General features: G+C 40.5%; 1 protein-coding gene across 3 annotated transcripts; it reads right to left on the reverse strand.

The window, feature by feature from the left end:
* Positions 1–4,252: 4,252 nt before the first annotated feature.
* On the reverse strand, positions 4,253–12,582 carry LOC113046810 (complement C1q tumor necrosis factor-related protein 6-like). Of its 3 annotated transcripts, none has more exons than XM_026207830.1 (3): positions 12,450–12,582; positions 9,819–10,007; positions 4,253–7,325 (listed from the first exon to the last, which is right to left on the reverse strand). In XM_026207830.1, the coding sequence occupies exons 2-3, from the start codon at positions 9,997–9,999 to the stop codon at positions 6,778–6,780; spliced, it is 729 nt and encodes a 242-aa protein (XP_026063615.1). In that variant the 5' UTR covers positions 10,000–10,007; positions 12,450–12,582; the 3' UTR covers positions 4,253–6,777. The 3 variants fall into 3 exon arrangements, with proteins under 3 accessions (XP_026063615.1, XP_026063614.1, XP_026063616.1); XM_026207829.1 differs by lacking the exon at positions 12,450–12,582 and adding an exon at positions 11,337–11,671; XM_026207831.1 differs by lacking the exon at positions 12,450–12,582 and adding an exon at positions 11,232–11,346.
* Between the last annotated feature and the right edge of the window lie 8,557 nt (positions 12,583–21,139).

A 21,139-nucleotide genomic window follows, 5' to 3' on the forward strand; every position in this document is an offset into this window, starting at 1 on the left:
AAGGTTAAAGATTTAGCTGAGGACTTGTGTTTCATGGTCAGTCACGCTCTGTGTGCGTGGATATAGATACGTTAAGCATTAGCCGTCAGTATCTCTGATGTGGATCTTTAAAATTTGCCTTGAAACTGGATATCCTGACAGGAACTGAGTAAGCAAGGGGCTGGTTATGTGTCGGCAAAGTTAGCCGTAACAGGAAATCAATTATACCATAACAAGCCTAAACAGCCCAAGACGAATATGGGAAGTTTTATACAGTGGGGCTTCAAACCCTGGAGTTTATAATCAAAAGGATAGTTCACCCAAAAATGAAATTTGTCATCATTTACTCAGCCTCATGTCATTGCAAACCTGTAAGACTTTACTAGGATGGACAGAAAATACAATAGAAGTCATTTGGATACCAAATGAGGAGAAAGGATAAGGTTTACCCCATATTTCATTACTAAAAGATCAGCATACTGTACATTGGCTATCATAGTAATGTATGAAAGCATTCAAAACATACTTAAATTGGCTCAGTATTTTGGATTCATATGAATATGTATTTCCTATGAATGCTGTGCTAACGGTTTCTGTGTTCACAAAGGAAATCTGCAGAGTATTAGTCATATCAGTACTGCTGCCTCATTTGCATTAGTGCATTATTTGCATTCATGCTTTGACAAGAAAACTATTAGCGTGAGTTAAAGAATTTGAGGAAGAACTGATGACAGAATTTTCATTTTGGTTGATCTATCGAGCATGAATGTCATCTTTTAACTTTCCCTTTGTCAGCTAAAATGTTACAGACCCGAGATCAAAATGAACAAATATGTTTTGATTAGGTGTTCACTTGAATTTTTGCCTAATCCATGATTTAATCTATAAAACGTTCCCTTTTAACTGCTGTTAACTTCCCTCTGTGAAAAAAAATCCTCAAACTGGATTTTTCCATAAACCCATAATCTATAAACCTTTGTTTATTGAACTTTCGGATTTAAAAGAAATGAATCTGTTGCACTAAACTGTCCCGGCTGTGATATTGAAGCATCAGCAGTCTTGCTCATGTCACCCTGCTTTGTTTTTGCATCTATCTCAGGTAGAAAGCTTGCCAAGTTGACAGGGTTTAGTAATAATGCTGGATTGTCCCACGAGTCACTCAGAAGGAGGGTGGTGTAGGACCAGAGGGCAACAGTGCACCTGTTCATCCGAGAACTGAAATCGAATCTGAGCTAGTTTGCCTTGTTCCACTTCCTACATGGGAGAGATGAAACCTTGTAACCTGCTCAGAGGCTGCTTATGAGAGAGACTTTTGAAGAAGACTAAAGGGCGCAGAGTTGTTTTTCTCAGATCTGTGCACTCTGAATGCACTGTTAAAGGAATAGTTCACCCTAAAATTTTAATGTACTAGATTTACATCACTTGCTCACCAGTCGCCCCTCTGCAGTGAATGGGTGCCGTCAGGATGAGAGTCAAAACAGCTGATAGAAACATCACACAACTCCAGTCAATCAATTAATGTCTTGTGAAAAGAAAAGCTGCATGTTAAAAAAAACATCATTTTGATATTTTTACCTTCAAATTGATGCTTCTGGACAAAATATGAGTCCACAATCCTTAAAGGGGGGGTGAAATGCTATTTCATGCATACTGAGTTTTTTACACGGTTAAAGAGTTGGATTCCCATGCTAAACATGGACAAAGTTTCAAAAATTAAGTTGTACGTTTGAAGGAGTATTTTTGTTCCAAAAAAACCTCTTCCGGTTTGTCACAAGTTTCGGAAAGTTTTTTTCGAGTATGGCTCTGTGTGACATTAGATGGAGAGGAATTTCCTTATATGGGTCCTAAGTGCGCGTTTGCCGGAAGAGCGCGCGCTCCAGTATAGCACAGCACTGTGAGCACAGACATTCACTGATCAGAGCGAGAGCGTTGCGAAAAGTCACAAAAGAAGTGTGTTTTTGGTTGCCAGGGCAAGACAACCCTGCACAGATTACCAAAAGAGAAACAGCATTAAGGGACCAGTGGATGGAGTTTATTTTTACAGAGCATCAACGGAGTTGTGCAAGTGTTTTTGTTTGTTCCCTGCATTTCGGATTGCACATCATTTATTTCTCAAGGATAATGCAATCCCAACGGAAAAGGGTCACGATCGTGTGTTGGAACCGCAGGCGGTGAGTAAAACTGCTTCAAATATCTCTGTGTTGTTAACTTAGCTATCAGCCCGTAAGCACATCAAGTAAACAACATGCGATGTTGTCATCAAACTGCACTTTCCACATGTACAGCTTAAAAAAAAAAAGACGACATAAACCGCTAAGCAAATATATACAGTTTCAGTACATACCACATAGAGAAGCCTTTGCTGATGCTGCTCTTGTTAAATTTCAGCCTCTGGATCTGTGTCACAGCTTCCACATGCTCTCAACTCAAAATCCTACTGGCGCTCGTGATTCTTTAGCTCCGCCCACACGTCACGCCTCTAGGCGCTCGTGTTTTTCCGGAAAAAATCGGTACAGACTATCTTTCTCTTATAAATATAATAAAAATAAAGACTTTTTGGAGTTATGAAGAATGCAGTACTACTCTATAGGTACTCAAGATTAACAGGATATTGAGTGAAAACAAGCATTTCACCCCCCCTTTAACAGCATTCCCATTTCCTGTTGTCCTCACGAATCAAAATCCATTGACATATTTTTTCTAAACTGTTTTCACTTAACGTAAACAGTACTTTATCTCTGCATATTTCTCACCTGATTCAGACCAGACAACTTTTTCACTCAAGGAAAAAGAATGGATCGAGGACTTGTATATTTAGTTTTTTATTTTCTTGCAAACATGCAGCTTTCATTTCACAAGATGTTAACTGATGGACTGATGGTTGTGTGGATTTTTGGTGGATTACTGTGATGTTTTTGTCAGCTGTTTGGACGACGGCACCCATTCACTGCAGAATATCCATTGCTGAGCAAGTGATGCAATGCTATATCTATCCAAATCTTCTTTTTTTTTTCTCGATGAAGAAACAAACTCATGTACATCTTGGATGACCTGAGGCTGAACACATTATAATTGATATTGCTTATTTACATAAAGTTGGCACTGGACAATAGATACATTTGCATATCAGCATTGAAAAGTGATCTTTTGAAAGATGGTTATTGCTTTTATTTTGCATCTCTTGTGATGTTTATTCGTGAACATTTTTGTGAAACATCTCCTTTTATTCTTAATGTGCTAGAATTGCCAACTGTCCTTGTTCCATGGTGTCATGCTCTTTGAGGTGACAGTGACCCTGCAGAGAAAATCAAGTTGATGTTTACATGAAATGTGAGAAATATGCACTCGGGCCAACATGTTAAACTATTGCACTTCCTTTAGAGAAATTAGAAGCCATAATCTTTACCGTAGAATAATTAACAGTAACTGGTTGTTTTACTGTCCAACACGTCAAACAGGGCAGTTTTTTTCAGTCCACACACTGGGTTTTACGTAACTGCAGTCCCTTGTCTTTTCACTGTTTAATGATTGCGGTGCAATTACTGATATTTCAGATTGTGTTTATTGAACTAATGTGAATGAGATTTTTATTTTTCATATCTGTTTGTTGGTTAGCGGTTGCACAGAACTGTTGTACCAATGTGAATAATTTCACTAACTGTTGATTATTCTTTTATGTGTCAAATATTTTTTCTGGGCAATGTATAGTTGCTTTTTCAAATGATTCATGTAGAATTTAATTTTGTATTTATTGGGAGAAATAAAACCAGATTTTTGTTCTTTGTAAATCATCTTTTCAATATAAAAGACCAATATTATTATGTAATCCATTGTGATTATAATGAAATGCATTTTCCCTCTCACCACTAGAGGGTGATAGAACACCAGCTCTCTGTTTATCCAAATAAAAAACTTGCGCTCAGTGGCAGATATCACATTGAAGTAAGGTTAAAAAAAATTGTTCTCTCAAAAATAATACCTTATCCATATTATAGGTGAAACACAACATCCTAGGAAGAAGTTTTACATTTTTAAAGTAGATATTATTTGTACTGGTAAGGACAAAAACACCATCTATACAGACCCTGCATTGGATCGAGGATTGAGATTGAACACTATTCGTTTTTACAGACCACAGAAAATAAGGTTTGGAAAGTGTTGAGATTGAAACATCCATCTGCAGCAATGTACACTATATTTGTATTCATAATTTTCAATTATAAGGAAGAGGTGAGAAAATATTGATTGCATTCATCGGCTAGTCAAAAGGACATCAGTGAAAACAAACCTTTATTGTGGCATTTAAAATATTCACAGAAATGTTAGACATCCTTACAGTACTTTAACATTAAGCACCAGAGTTATTCATATACAAACAAAAACTTTTTAAAATGATGGTCAAGTATGTAGTTCATAGCACCTGATGTGTTCAAATTTAAAAAATAATTTTTAGCACCTCATTCTTTAGGTGCAACCAAAATGCAACCTATTTTTTTTTTCTTTTCTTTTTTTTTCTCAGCACCATTTCTTTACTTGTTAATATTGTAAAATCCCTACATTCCTGTGATCCGGATTCTGCAGTCCAGACTGGAGTGGTTTTAAGATTAAAAAATAAACTAGTGCCAGCTTTAATTGAAGACTTTTAAGTCACTGACTGGGGCAGAGATCGGTGCCTTGTGGTTTCAGAACATTTCATCTCGCTCTCCCTGTCTATATTTCTATCATATGAGTCTCTCTCAAGTGGATTCTTGCAACTGAAAAAGGAAAGCCACATACATCCTGCTGAACAGCAACAAAAAGCCCCCTCCCTTCAATAAACAGATCCAGACACAACAACACACACACTCAAAGCAGATTCTCTCAGGACCCATCGAAAACACACTAATGCCTGATTGGGATTTCCTTTTCTTAAGCCTGATATAATAAAAATTTCCATTTGAAAGTTTGATCTCAACTAACACTTCAAAATGATCAAAGGTGACACTAAAGAATGTCTCGTGCTCAGCACCAAACCTCGTATCTGATTCCTAGTCTGTAGAGACATTTTATTTTGTTTTGCATACAGTTGTTCATTGTTTTTTAGTTTTTTTTTAGTTTTTTTTTTTTTAAGATTACAACACCTCACACAGCCTGACCATGTTGGCATCTGCCTAACTTTATCTTCTACCATGTGAAATAAAATGACACTGAACTACTGTAGCCATACACACATTTTGATGTCAACCACAGAACGGTTACAAACCAAAAGAATGGACCTGCAACTCATTTTGTTTTGGATCCTGATCCATCAGTTAAGAGCCACTGGAATTCAGTTTGGATGCTGTTAAGGTACAGTCATATTTACCATTGCTCTGAGATATTTTCCATCCAGTTTGGAGATATAAATCCAGTCAAAATCCGTGCGACTGGGAGTTACAGGGACAAAAGTTTTCCAATGCAGATTTCAGTCAGGTTCAGTTATGAAAGTGACTTCCCATATACACTCTTCAATTTTAGGCAGTCATTGACTAAAGATGGGCCAACGCGAAACAATAGTGCCGATTTCATTGGTAGTGGCTCCTAAATGTTGGTCCTACTGTGAAAGGGTCTCAAAGATGGCCGTTGTCACGGTCTTGTGACCAAAGATAGATTACAAAATCTCGGCAAAGTTTTTGCTGCTATGACCTATGTCTACTGACTACTGTGGGATTGCAAATTTATCAAATATTTAATCTAGGTTCCAATATAATAGTAGACATTTTTAGGTAATAAAGCTGACATATCCAAAAAGATCAAATCAGGAAAATCAAGTGTTTGAGATAATGACCTTTTGTTTTTATGCTTTTCCTGACCATAAACTCAAGGCACAGCTGTGCCTTTGTCTCTATGATAATGTGAAGGTATCAGCGACACTGTCAGGCACCTCTGTATTTAAATGACACTGTAATGCTGATAAGATCAAAGATGGGAAAATGGCCAGCATCAGGCCCATCCCTGTATTTAATTTGCATGCGTTGTTTAAATTGTTTCCACCTCTACTGTATGTATCCCTCCCACTTGAATGTATAAAAACTCAAAAGTATCACCGCTTTGGTGAGACTTGGATGACTGCAGCGACGCACAGCGAGTCCTCAATAAAGAGGAACTTCTCTATGAACGACTCTAGCCAACATTAACACTAGCCAACATGAAATGATGTACTGATCAACATGACATGGCGCTAAAGCTTAAAACATTGGAGGCGAAAAGAAGGAATACTGCTATGTGGAAAGCACAGCTGCCAAAGCGACCTACATCTTGCTCTATTTGTTTACCACGGCCACATGCTGATGATGTTTTATTCTGAACAGGGTGGCTATGTGTGCCATTTAAAAGAGACATGTCCTGGCCATGATTTTTATATTGCCTAAAACATCCAAAGTTGTTTGACCAATAAAATGAAAGTATTGTACATAATCGGATAAACCTGGATATTTTAGGCAATATAGGAATCCTTGCAAGGGCTCGTTCTGTAAAAATGTCTCGTATGGTCACCCTGTTCTTCTACGTATACTAACTTGCATTGTAAGTGTCCTAATGTGAAATGTGACCACAACTTTCACGTTTCTATTCATATAAGACCCCACACTGAAGTAGAAAAAGCTGATTTCTCTGCATTAGGAATTTCGTTTGGACTGCAGAAATCGAATCTGAAATGTCTGGACGCTTTTCATTCTTGTTAAAGCTGCTCCACTCGTCAAACACTTTGGCACGTTTTCAGACTTCATGTCCGTAAACATCCCTTTCACTCCTTCCTCTTCCCTGTGGCCGTTTGTGGTCTCACTCAGCTTCTGGTTTGATGAGGTATCCGTTGAAGGTGATGTAAATGTCCACGTCGTCGCTGTAGATGGCGTTCTGGCGCTCATGTTTAAAGAGACGCAGCCAGACCTCGTCGCCCCCGCGCAGAGGCAGCATGAGGCTCTGGCTCTGCATGATGGAGCGGTCGCTGGGCTGAGCGTAGACGATGGCCTTCTCGCTGTCGTTGTGCATGATGTGCAGGTACGTCTCCTTGCGGTTCCACGTGTGGATGTTCACATTGAAGAAGTAGATTCCTGGGACGTGGCAGCGGTACTTCCCAGCAAACATGTCGAAGTGTTCGGGGGAGTTCACGAAGGTGGTGTCGAAGATCAGCGCCTGGTAGTTGTAAACGCTGTGAAGGGACTTCCGGCGGCCCACTGAGAAAGCAGAATGCTGGGTTTTGCAGGCATCGCCCGGAGCTCCGGCCTGTCCCTTATCTCCTTTGAGGCCTTCAGTCCCCCTTGGTCCCAGGGAACCCTCAATCCCAGGCTTCCCAGGAGTTCCTCTTTCTCCACGGTCACCTTTGTCACCTTATAAAGACAGATGGTGTAAGGAAAAAGCAAAAATGTCAGAAAGAGCCTAACGATATTGTAACTATTTCTGAGGTGTAATTAACTTTAACCCTATAAACAGAGTAACTGATTACATGTGCAAGTACTTGTAATGAATTGCATTTTAAAATATTCATAATCAGATTACAGTTACTTTTTTATGGATTACATGATTGCATATCATTTACGCAATGGCAATAAATGATTCTTCAAAATGAAGCCTTCTTTTGACCTATTTTATATTGTCCTTTCTAAGAATCCTGCTGTGTGTCATACAGTTCACATTTGACTATATTTACAAAGAGAGACATAGAGATATTTCAAGGAATATGTTTTAAATTAAATTAAATTAATGCATTTAGCAGACGCTTTTATCCAAAGCGACTTACAGTGCATTCAGACTATCAGTTTTTACCTATCATGTGTTCCCGGGGAATCGAACCCACAACCTTCGCTTGATAAGGCAAAGATCTACCAATAGAGCAACAGGAACACTTCAGTGTTTAATGGTATGTGTACAGCAAGTTTAAAAGCAGTCAGAATACATTACCTTAATGAGTAACCTAGATTATGTTACTAACTACAGTTTTCATCATGCAATATGTAATCAGTAATGGACTACAATTTGTAAGTAATCTACCCAGCTCAACCTATAAAGCCTATTGTATCATATTTAATACACAAATGATCAACATGATCGATGTAAGATTGTTAAAATGAAAGATTTACTTTCAATATTTCAAGATGAACACTTACTGGACTAAATCAACATAGGTTTACTTGACTATCCATAGATAATATGCTAGAAAAAGAAATCATGTTAAAATGTGATTATTGGACATGATACATCAGGCTTCTGAGGAACATCATCTCAGTCATTGTTGAGTTGCATTGCATTATATGTTCTGTCCCTACAGAGCTCTGCACATAACATGAAGCATTTAAATATCATCTTAATAAGACATGTTGGGAAAAATAGTTTGAAAACTGATATTTATTGGATAGTGTTGCTTAGTTTGGGCCTCTAAATAAAATTCAGTAATGAGCTCTATATCGAAAGGCATATGGCTTTTCATTATTGTAAATACACAAGCACAAATTCTGGCAAACTAAAATAAGTCCCCATAACCTCAAATCACAGCTTCTCAAATAACAAAAGACATTCTCAGACACTTATCTCAGGTTTAAGCTTTTTCTTTGTCTTCTGTCAACATACAATTCTGGCATCGATTGTGATCTCAGCTCAGAATGTCCACAGACCACATTTGCTGCACATCCACATTTCTATATGTGCAACAAACATGCACATATGTGCGTGCACAGACACATAAAACAACTCTCATGATGAGGTTCCCGCCACATCAGCACCTTTTCTGCCAGGCTTGTCACTTCCTGTCCACCAAGTAGGCCTCCAGTGGAGCAGATATTTCTGAGCCAAGAGAGGTTAACTGAGGCGCACAGAGGGAAGAAGCAGCTGAAAACACATATTCACATTACTCAGCCCAATGAATGCCTTATTTCCCAGATGAGTTACATTTATGCTTAGTTTACGGTTCAGAACCAATATCCCACAGCACTTGGGCCAGAGAAGCAATAGATTGGGAAACAGGGAAAACTAAAATCCAACAAGGATCATTGGGGTCAGAATTTGGCTATGAGATGTTGATGTTCAATACTTGCTGAAGTTTTTGCTCATGTTATTTGACTCTGAAAACATCATGTACAGCGCCTGTTGGTGCTTTAAGTGGTTTAAAGGAATAGTTCAACCAAACATGAAAATATGCTGAAAATGTACTTCTTCATGTCCAGATTTGAAGATATTCAGCATTACATCACCTGCTCACCCTGCAGTGAATGGGTGCCGTCAGAATGAGAGTCCAAACAGCTGATAAAAACATCCCAATAATCCACAAGCCTTAACACCATGTGAATTGAAAAGCTGCATGTTTTATTTACTTTGTTTTACTGTGTTTTACTTGTAAACAGGGCTTGATCTGTGCATATTTCTCTTGTGATTCAGACCAGACACCTTTTTTCAATGGAGAAAGCCAGATTATTAATGACTTAATGATAAGTTTGTTTCTCACAGACATAACTTTACAGTTTACAAGAATTTTATAGACAGTCTGGATTACTTGTGGATTATTGTGATGTTTTCATCAGCTGTTTGGACTCTCATTCTGGCGGCACCCATTCACTGCAGAGCATCCATTGTTGAGCAAGAGATGTGATGATACATTTCTCCAAATCTGTTCCGATGAAAAAAGATAATAAAAAAAAATACCAATCTCATCTACATCTTGGATGGCCTGTGTTTGAGTACATTTTCATGAAATGTAAATTTATGGTTAGGCGAAAAATGCAATAAGTTTGCAATAAACCTTGTTAGGGTTTACTCCGAAAGAATGTGGATTGCTTTATGAGCCACACAACATGTTTTTGTCATACAAGCTGAAGCACTTTTTGGGGTACCTTTGAGAATGGTCATGTTGATGTATGTGCGGACCTCGGGCATCGCAGGTATGCTTTCTCTGAGCGTCGCAGTGTCATCTAGTGGTGGGAGGTGGTCACAACATCGACGGCAGGCCGGCTGAGGTATCGAGACTACCAGATGTAGAAACAGACAGGCAAGCAGGAGGAGGGACCCAAACATTGTGCGATCTGAGATAAAAGAGTAAACATGCACTCGTAAGAGTAATGGCTTTCATTGCATGTGTTTTCCAGCCGCCTCCTATAATAACTTTCCACACACTGTTATTGTTTCACTAATGGGGGACTGTGGAAGCACCTGTGTATTTATTAGTGGGATCATTAAAGCAGACTGGATTAGCGTGATCCTGAAAAACAGAAAGAGAGGGGATTCTGGCTGATGCTAAGAGTGGAATGCAGCCTGACAAATGTAGGCCCCTTCAGGACACAGATGAATGTTTCTCTGGTCTGAGTCCAACATGCACACAGCTACACTACAGCTAAAATAACAGATTTCAGTTGATCTGCTCTCCACTCGACAGAATCTAGCTTGTATCTTACAGAGTTAATCTGATAACACAAATTATAGACTTTAAAACACTTCCAAATTCATATGTGCTGCGGGTAAATCTTAATGATGTTATAATATTAGATCAGATACTATTAGTATTCATAGGTTGAGTCCCCCGAAAAGTGTAAACCATGAGGCTGTGTTGCATTTCCATGGATCATATCAGATGGAGACCACTGGGCAGCTATTTAAATTAATTTGTTTCTATGCTGCTTTATGATTATGGTATAATCTATTTCAGATAAACTGTCCCAAAGCAGCAGATAAAAGAAGAAAACCTAGCTGGTTGCTTTGCATGTGGTCAAGCATCTCTTCTTATCAAGTGAGCAAGTCTTGGCCAAAAAAGCATTGCATCTGGGTGGAATACATACATGTATTTAACCAGCAAATATTTAAACCAGCATCATAAGGCAAAATGGAAAATAAAATGAAATTATTAGATTTTTTTATTTTATTAAATTGTTTGCTTGTTCATTGGTTTGTTTTTAACACTCAAAATGTGAAGTACACTACTATTATCACTAAATAATTAAATCCTTTTTTTCAGATTCAGATCAAAAGTGACAATATAAAATATTTTTATGTCAAGTAAATACTGTTCTTTTGAACGTTTTATTCATCAAAGAATGCTGAAAAAGCCACAGTTTCCCCAAAAAGATTAAGCAGCACAACTATTTTCCATACTAATAACAATGGATACCGGACTAAGATATATAACATAGAAATGTAATAGAACAGTTCTTACTGTAGAAACACCTTTACCATAGTGTGTTTGAAACAGAAACTCAAATCCACTTTTAAAAGCTTTTGGTCATGTTCGTCAAGCCATAAAGCCAAATACAAACCGAGAAACAGAAGCACATGGTGAGTTCCAGAGTTCCTGTTTGAAGAGACCGATAAGCTTTGTTTTCACTTGGAAATCAGCAGAAAAGCACGCCATACAAACTCACACGTTTCTTTGTGCTGTTCCCTCCACATGTGTTCCGTGTCCCGGTTAATTTGTTATTTCTCTTGTTAACCTGTCTTTAAAAGCCCTGGTCCATTCAGCTCGTGTTGGGGGGTCTACTTGTTGCTACGTGTGTTTCCTGTGATTTCCTGTATTGGATAGACCCTGTTCCTGGACTCTGTTAAATATTGTTTTGTGTATTCCTCGTTCCTCTCTACACACAGTGTGACATCTGTAGGATTTGTATTACATCAGACTAACAGGCTGCTGGGTCTGACATGTTGAGAACCACAAGAAAAATCAAGCTTTTGATATACTACTGTCTAGCAGTGGTTCCCAATCCTGGTCCTGGAGAACCCCCAACACTGCAGGCTTTTGGTGTCTCTCTTATCTGACACAGACACATTTGAGGTCTGGAGTCTTCACTAATGAGCTGAGGAGATGAATCGGGTGTGTGTGAATAGGGAGACAACTTAAACGAGCAGTGTTGGCCCAAAAAAATACATTCTAATCCAAGAGTTTTCAACAGATGATCCACAACAACCAATTTTTGACTGATTGATTCATTAATTAATTAGTTGTTAAAATTAATGCATATGAAACTAATGCATTTTCAAGCAAAATTCAAACGTAATGTACAGTAATGATAATTGTAATGTTTAATGTGATTATTTTAAACCAAGCTTAAAATGCAATCGCCATTTTAGTACAGCATGTAACAGGTCCTTTCTGTCTCTAACAAGGGGCTTGAAAATGCCTGAAGACCACTGTTTCTTACTTTACATTTCAAGTGCAACAGTCAAAATCACCTGTTGATTTAATGCTGCCTGCTCCAATAAAATTAAATGCTTTACTAAAAGATGCTAAAACAAAACAACCACATGAAGTCTGTCTTCCTATATTACTGTATTTTAAAACTGTAAAAGATGTTGTGTAGGTGTGTGGGATACACTGTAACTTACAGATCATCTCGAGGTTGCTCATTTTGGTTACAAAAGTGCCATTTTACAAAACTCATTTTACTTTATAATGTGCCTATATGAACTATGAAGCACAATGTATCTGATCTTTCAGATGTTATTGTAAGTGCATGCATGTGTGTGTGTATAGTACTTACAGTACTTGTTGCGTTTGTAGCTGCAGTTGGGTCAGTGAGCTGAGAAGAAAAAGAGAGAAAGTGAAAAGGAAAAATCCTTGGTCAGCTTATTTCACCCTCCCTCTTTCTCCCTCCCTCTCTTTCTTGCTTTCTCATTCACCCTCAATGTCTTTCTCCCATCTCTTTCCTGAAAATACACACAATCAGCCTGCCAGCTGAGACAGACTTTCCTATTTATTTTTCTCTGTTTCTTTCAAAAGTTTCCCTGCTCTACATTAGAACTGAGTGAACAATGTGAAAACACACAACAGTTGTGAACAAACATTTATAAGTACACTCAAACATAAACTCAATATGAACTTTTGCATGTCTGCAGGAAGCATTGTTACATGAATAACCCAGATTTTGGTCTTTAGAGACCTGCGTTCATCTCCAGTGAAGGAATCACATGAAAAATGTCAGCACAACAGTCTAACAATATTATTTTCATCATGCACTTTCCTGGAATCACACATTTGCTAAGAGTTTTAATTCGTTTTATACTGAGTTCATGGTATTTTCTACCCTGTAACCCTATCAAACACATGCATTTTTACACTTTCTTTAAAACATTGGTTTGCATGTTTCTTAAGCAGTTTTTTGTCATGGTTGAGGAATTAATTGACGCTCCCTTGCACTGCGTGTGTGTATGTGTGTGTGTGTGTGTGTGTGTGTGTGTGTGTGTGTGGGCGTGGTCGCTGATTATCCTCCAGGGAAATCATCGACAGGTGTTGTGCATTACCACTGTGTATTAATACTCACCTCATGCGTCTTGTGTTTGTCAGATCGTTGTTTTATGGATGTTGCCTGTTGTGTACCAGTTTCTTCGGCTCCTCGTGTCTCCTGTTTTGTCTCCGGCTGGAAGTTCGCCGTTGCAGTTTGTGTCTTCACTCTTCACCAACACTGGGTTCACCACTTCATGTCTGACCATCGGATCGAGTTGTCCATGCTAGCCTGCGCTGCCTAGTCGTCATCATCATCGGAGATTACCATCACACTCAGAAGGATCTGTGTACTGCATCTGCAATCTTCCAGCACTACTGAGAACTGTGTCTGCTTCCCTATTCACTCTGAGACTGGAGCTATTCATTCTAATAAAGATCTGTTTTACTTGCTATTGTCCCCTCTATCCATTCGTTACAGAACGATCTGACCATGCAGGGGGCAGCAAGCGGATCTGAAGTCAAAGATTACCTTGCACACAACACAGCCCGTATGGAGCAGCAGGAGGAGAATCTCGCCGCAACTGGAAGAGCGGTGCAGGCATTGGTAGCGCAGGTGTCTGGGCTCACCCAGCAGGTCCAACAACTGACACAGCCCATTGCGCCCAACCCACCGCCGATTTCCCCCACATCTGTCCGTCAGCATGAGCCGCATCTGCCAACGCCGGAGAGTTTTTCTGGTGAGCCAAGTTCTTGTAGAGCTTTTTTGACCAAGTGCTCAATGTTTTTTGCTCTCCAACCCCAGACATTTTGCACTGAATATTCGAAAGTGGCCTTCGTGCTTGCACTGCTGTCCGGGCGTGCGTCGCTATGGGGGACGGCGGTGTGGGAGAACCATCGATCCTGTTGTGACTCGTTCGCGGCACTCTCGGAGGAGATGAGAAGGGTGTTTGACCGGGCAGTCGCAGACAGAGAGCCGGCTCACCAGCTCGCAGACATCCGCCAGGGAGAAAGATCCGTCGCCGACTATTCCTTCGAGTTTTGCACCCTCTCTGCAGAGTGCCGCTGGAACGAGGAGGCGCAATGGGATATCTTCCTGCATGGGCTGGCTGAACACATCCAACACAAGATTTATACCCTGAACCTGCCAGAGAAGCTCGACGATCTGATCGAACTGGCCTTAAGAGTGGATGCACGCCTGCATCGGTTGAAACAACACACTCGTATGACACCTACACAGAGGAGCTTTGGAATCTCCCCACTCAACGCTTGTGATGCGGTCAGCTCCGTCGACTATCACAATTCCATGCAGGTGGGTCGAGCCAGGCTCTCCCAGCATGAGAGAGAGAGAAGGAGATCCCGAGGATTGTGCCTCTACTGTGGTGGACCTGGGCATTTTCTTAATAATTGCCCAGTAAAAGAGCGTGCCCAGCAGTGAAGAAGAGGATCCTGTCGGGCGGGGTCTCCATCCAGAAAACCTCTTCCACCCTCCTTCCGGTGAGATTGCAGTGGGCAACTCGGTCACATCACTGTCAAGCTCTTCGCGATACCGGGGCAGAAGGTAACTTTATGGACTGGTCATTTGCACAACAGCTTCAGATACCCACCATACCACTCACTAACAAGATCTCAGTCAACACACTCAATGGTCAACAGTTACCCACAGTATCTCACACCACCAGACCGATAACACTCATCACATCCGGCAATCATTATGAAGAACTGTCATTTCTCCTCATGGACTCCCCTCAGGTTCCCATTGTCCTCGGTCACCCCTGGTTGGTGCAGCATAACCCCAGGGTGGACTGGTGACATAACTCTGTTTCTCTGAGTGTTATGCGTCTGGTGTAGTTAGTCTGCTGGTTTGTCTTTGTCTTGTTCTGTCTTGCAGGAAGAGCCGGTGAATTTGTCAAACGTTGCCGCTGAGTACCTCGACCTGAAGGAAGTGTTCAGAGCTGCTTCTCTTCCTCCACATCATCCCTATGACTGTGCTATAGATCTACTGCTAGGTACATCTCCGCCTAAGGGCAAGCTATACTCCCTGTCTGTTCCTGAGAGGGAATCCATGGAGAAATATATTTCTGATTCTCTGGCATCCAAATTCATCCGACCTTCCTCTTCTCCAGTGGGGGCGGGGTTCTTTTTTGTGAGGAAGAAGGTTCTCTGCGACCTTGTTTTGATTACCAAGGGCTGAATAACATCACGGTAAAGAATACTTATCCTTTGCCGTTGATGTCTTCAGCCTTCGAGAGGTTGCAGGGAGCATCGGCCTTCACAAAACTGTACTTACGTAATGCTTATCATTTGGTCCGCATCAGGAAGGGGGATGAATGGAAGAACGCTCTTAACACCCCTAGGGGGCTCTCCAACAGCCCAGCGGTCTTCCAGGCACTCGTCAATGATGTGCTGAGAGACATGGTCGATCAGTTCATATGTCTCCCTGGATGACATATTGATTTTATTTTTTTTTCTTTGTCTCTCCAGGAACACGTTTAGCACGTCAGACGAGTGCTTCAGAGGTTGCTAAAGAATGGGCTTTTTGTCAAGGCGGAGAAATGCGCTTTTCATGCACAGTCTGTCCCTTTACTAGGTTATGTCATTTCGTCTGAGGGAGTGCGTATGGATCCTGACAAAGTTAAGGCTGTGGTGGATTGGCCAAGTCCAGATTCCCCTAAGGCCCTACAGAGGTTTCTGGGGTTCGCCAGTTTTTACAGATGTTTTATTCGTAATCACAGCCAACTAGCCGCACCTCTGACTGCCTTGACCTCCCCCAGAACGACGTTCAGGTGGTCCGAAACAGCCAAAGCTGTATTCACCAACATGAAGAGCCGCTTCATTTTGTCTCCCATTCTTACGACCCCTGATCTGTCACGTCAGTTCGTGGTGGAGGTCAATGCGTCAGAGGTGGGGGTAGGCGCACTGCTTTCTCAGTGCTCTTCTTCATACGACAAGATGCATCCTTGCAAATTCTTTTCTCATCGTTTGTCACCTACCGAACGTAACTATGACATTGGTAACAGGGAGTTGTTGGCAGTCAAGTTAGCATTGGAAGAATGGCGACATTGGTTAGAAGGGTTCGGGGTACCTTTTATCATCTGGACCGATCACAAGAACTTCGAATACATTCAATCTGCCAAAAGACTCAACTCCAGGCAGGCTCGATGGGCTTTTTTTCCGGTCGTTTTGACTTTACTCTTTTGTACCATCCAGGTTCTGAAAACCTCAAACCCGATTCTTTATCTCATATTTTTGATCCATACGAACGCTTGACTACTCCCGATTGCATTTTACCGGAGACTCTATTCATCTCCACACTGTGATGGGAGGTCGAATTGAAGGTAAAGACGGCCTTAGAAGGGGTAACGCCTCCATACCGGTGCCCACCGATTGTTTGTGCTGGAGGGATTACGGTCTGACGTTATTCAGTGGGGTCATTGTTCCAATGTAGTCTGTCATCCAGAGTAAATCGTACTAGATTTCTAGTTAAGCAACGATTCTGGTGGCCATCTATGGCTTGCGACATTCAAGATTTTGTTTTGGCCTGCTCCACCTGTGCAATTTGGTAAGACTTCCAATTGACCTCCAGATGGGCTTCTTCAATCGCTGTCTGTCCCTTCGATACCCTGGTCCCACATAGCGATAGGTTGTTTTTTTCACCCTACCGCCATCCCAAGGCAATACGGTTGTTTTAACCATAGTGGACCGGTTCTCGAAGGCGACTCATTTTATTCCCTTGCCCAAATTGCCTTCAGCCAAGGAAACAGCGGTGACTGTCATCGATCACGTCTTTCGGTTACATGGCCTCCCGACGGACGTGGTCTCTGACAGGGGATCCCAATTTGTCTCAAAATTTTGGCAAGAATTAAGTAAATTACTGGGGGGGCCACTGTCAGTCTATCTTCGGGTTACCACCCCCAGAGCAACGGGCAGACCGAGAGAGCCAACCAAGATTTGGAGAGAATGTTGTGATGTGTTGCCGCCAAGAATCCTTCCTCTTGGTGTCAACCACTCTCAATGGTGGAGTACGCTCACAACTCGCTACCTGTGTCATCCACGGTCCTATCTCCATTTGAGGGTAGCTTAGGGTACCAGCCACCTATTTTTTTTCCTAGTCTGGAATCCAAAGTCGTGGTCCCCTCCACTCACGCTTTTGTCCAGAGGTGTCACCGTAGATGGACCAGAGCCCGTGAGACTCTGCTCCAATTAAGGGCGCGCACCAAGGTTAAGGCTGATCGCCACCGGTCAAGACCTCCAATGTATGTCGTCGGTTCAAAAGTGTGGCTTTCCACTAAGAACAGTCCACTCCATTCTGTTTCTAATGAGCTCCCAAATTCATTGGCCCATTTCCTGTCACCAAAATCATTAGTCTGGTGACAGTTTGCCTCAATCTCCATCCTACGTACAGAAGAATTCATCCTGTGTTCCATGTTTCCAAATTGAAACCCGTATTTTATTCACACATTAATCCGCCAGCCCCGGTTCCCCCACCGCCGCGACTCGTAGATTGGGAATCCACTTATTCGGTATATCAAATTCTGGACTCAAGACGTAGGGGACACGGATTTCAGTATCTGGTGGACTGGGAGGGTTATGGTCCGGAGGAGAGAAGTTGGGTTCCTGCTAGGGACATTCTGGATCAGTCCCTTATTGATTATTACTATCAACCGGTAGGTTCCTCTGGGAGCTCCAGGAGGCACTCCTAGGGGGAGGGGTACTGTCACGGTTGAGGAATTCATTGACGCTCCCTTGCACTCTGTGTGTGTGTGTGTGTGTGTGGGAGTGGTCGTTGATTATCCTCTGGGGAAATCAGCGACAGGTGTTGTGTATTACCACTGTCTATTAATACTCGCCTCTTGTGTTTGTCAGATCGTTGTTTTATGGATGTTGACTGTTGTGTTCCAGTTTCTTCGGCTCCTCGTGTCTCCTGTTTTGTCTCCGGCTGGAAGTTCGCCGTTGCAGTTTGTGTCTTCACTCTTCACCAACACTGGGTTCACCACTTCACGTCTGACCATCGGATCGAGTTGTCCATGCTAGCCTGCGCTGCCTAGTCCTCATCATCATCGGAGATTACCATCACACTCAGAAGGATCTGTGTACTGCATCTGCAATCTTCCAGCACTACTGAGAACTGTGTCTGCTTCCCTATTCACTCTGAGACTGGAGCTATTCATTCTAATAAAGATCTGTTTTACTTGCTATTGTCCCCTCTATCCATTCGTTACATTTTTCTCATTCAATCATCGACTGATCCCCACAACTTAAACAAAATTTTACATACATGCATATCTGCTTATCTAAATAAGAATATATATATTCTATACTTAAAATATATTTATGCATTTTTAAATAAAATAATTTTAATTATAATCACAGGTAATTCAAGACAAAATGTGGTTGGAGTAGTCTTGAGTCAACATTAATCACAAATGATGGTCAATGCTATATGTTCAGCTTAGTGTTTCAGCACATATGGATAATTAAATGTAATAAAAGAAGGACTTTTGAGGTTCTGTAAATATTAAATACAAACCCTTCAAATTCACACACTCATCTGTTTTGCATTAGTATGTCTGGGTCACTGGCTGAATTCCTGTACTTATGCAAGAGTAATCATCTCATTCTCTCCATATGGAAAGAAAATTAAAGTCTGTCATTGACCTTTGACAAAAGGCTGATTTTGTCCTCTACTCAACCCGTGCTGCATTCCTCTCCATCTGCTGCCTCGTTTTCCTTTCAGATATTGTTGTCCAACATTCTCCTCTGCAGCTTTGTACACATAACTATTCTCCGGTAGCGTCAGGATCTGTGAAAAACATTATTATGAAGCTTTTCTAACTGGGTTAAGTACGAACTTTTTTTTTCAATATTTAAGAATTTAAAGGAACAGTTTACCCATCATTTGCCTTGAGAGGAGCCCATGAATAGACTTCCAACAGAATTAAAAAAAAATTATTTGTATTTGTTTTCCACATCAACCTGTTCTGTAACTACAGACGAAAATTAGCCACACTGTCTAAAATCTGACACATCTTACATTTATTTTATGTAATATTCATGTGAATTGTCCATGATTACACAAATAATCCAAACACCTTATGGATTTCTTTCATCTGTGGAACACGAAGAGATATTAAGCAGGATGATTGTGCTGCTATTTGCCATTATATTATACACAATAACAAACGACTGATCCTTCAGAAATAGCTATTATGCGGATTTGCTGCTCAATAAATATTTGTGTAAATAATCGGTGTTAAAACGTGTTCTGCTTAATATTTCAATATTTGAAATAGAAATCATTTTATAAACGCATTTACTGTTACGTTTGATCAATTTACTGCACCACAGCTGAGCAAACATCGTATTCTTTATTTTAATAAACATACTTTTGACCAGTGGCATACGAAAGGCAGGACGACAATTTTATTGCTTGATTATATAACATTATATCCCATTCTTATTAATAAAAGCGGTTTGTTTCCTCCTCGATAGCATGTCTCTGGTTACTTCACCCCTCAATCGTGAGCTCACTGCTGCCTCCTGGTGGAAATATCAACAGTTAATCGAGTTTCCTCAAATATGATCACTCTGTGTGAGGACCAGGATGCTAAACTGTGTCAGGGATCATAAACGACACACCCAGAAACGTATCTCACATAAAAAAGTAAAAACGCAAGTTAATGGTGTTCTTTCTCCTCCTCCTCTAGAAATAAAACGACTTTCTGTCATGGTTCACTGGGTTCATTTTTCAGGCCACGCAGGGGAGATAGATAAGCTTGAGTGACTTGTCTGGTTACACAAGCCCCGCTCGCTCCACGGCGGTGAACGGAAACACGCCAGCACTTATAAATGTCAGACCGCATAGCCTACAACCTGCATAACTCCAACCATTCACACACACACACACACACGCACACAGCGCGCGCGAGATTTCTGTGTAAACAACACGACATTCACACTGTTATATTTTGGGGAATTTATTTCATTCTGAAATAAAGAAACATGCATAAAAGAATACATAATATATAAAACGTAAAAACATAAAAACATATAAAAGGATAAACATAAAACAAGGATTGCGTGATTGCGACAAGTACAAAATGATTTCAGACAAAAATGCATATTTTATAGATTAGAAAAAAGTTAATACATTTTATTTGGATGGGGGCAAAAACACTTCTTTTCAAAGGCAGCCTATGATCCAGAAATGCTCAAATAATGCAACTATTGTCCTTATAGCAACTGTATGTAGCCTGCGTTTTTACTCACTTAGCCTTGAAATGTCAGATTAAAAGGTTTTCTGATTTTCCTTCTACACTGAGTTCTGTTTCTTTTACCACACTCCCCTAAGAATGTAGTTTTGGTGAGAGGGTACAAATTCTGCTAAAGGGCAAATGCAGTGTACAGCTGTAATTAGGACAGTGGTATTGTAAGACAGTGAATTCCACTTAACTTAGCATGGATGGGGTCACTATAGTCGCAAAAATGCACAGAACTACACACACTTGCTTTAAAACTTTGTTAGGAAACATATAGATATCGGTATATAGGAGTGTTGTAATATCTAAAGAGATTTGTTTCACCTCAAACAACTTTCTGCATTCATGGATCGCCTTGCAGACAAAAATGTCCCCCAGAATTTCTAAACAAACATTTTTCTAAACATTTAAAAAGCAGCATTTATATACCATGTTCGTAGCAGTCAAATAAACATGAAATAACAGTTAATAGCAGCTATAAATCAAGCAGATTCTTTGCGCTTGATATTGAGTATTAAAAATGCTCAATTTGGAAACTCGAACAACTAAGTCGTCATAACCAATTATACTTCTGTTTGAAATATGAAATGTTAGCAACATAAAAGGTTAGTTGTGGAAATAACCTCCAAACAATTAAAGTTGTGTAAGGTATATTTAGCCTTGACATTTGCTAAATTAGACATTATTAAATCAATCAAGCAAACTTACAAGATATATTCAAATGAAATGTAACGCTTCCTTCATACGTGTC

The sequence above is a fragment of the Carassius auratus genome, chromosome 28, assembly GCF_003368295.1.
Source record: "Carassius auratus strain Wakin chromosome 28, ASM336829v1, whole genome shotgun sequence".
NCBI lineage: Eukaryota > Metazoa > Chordata > Actinopteri > Cypriniformes > Cyprinidae > Carassius > Carassius auratus.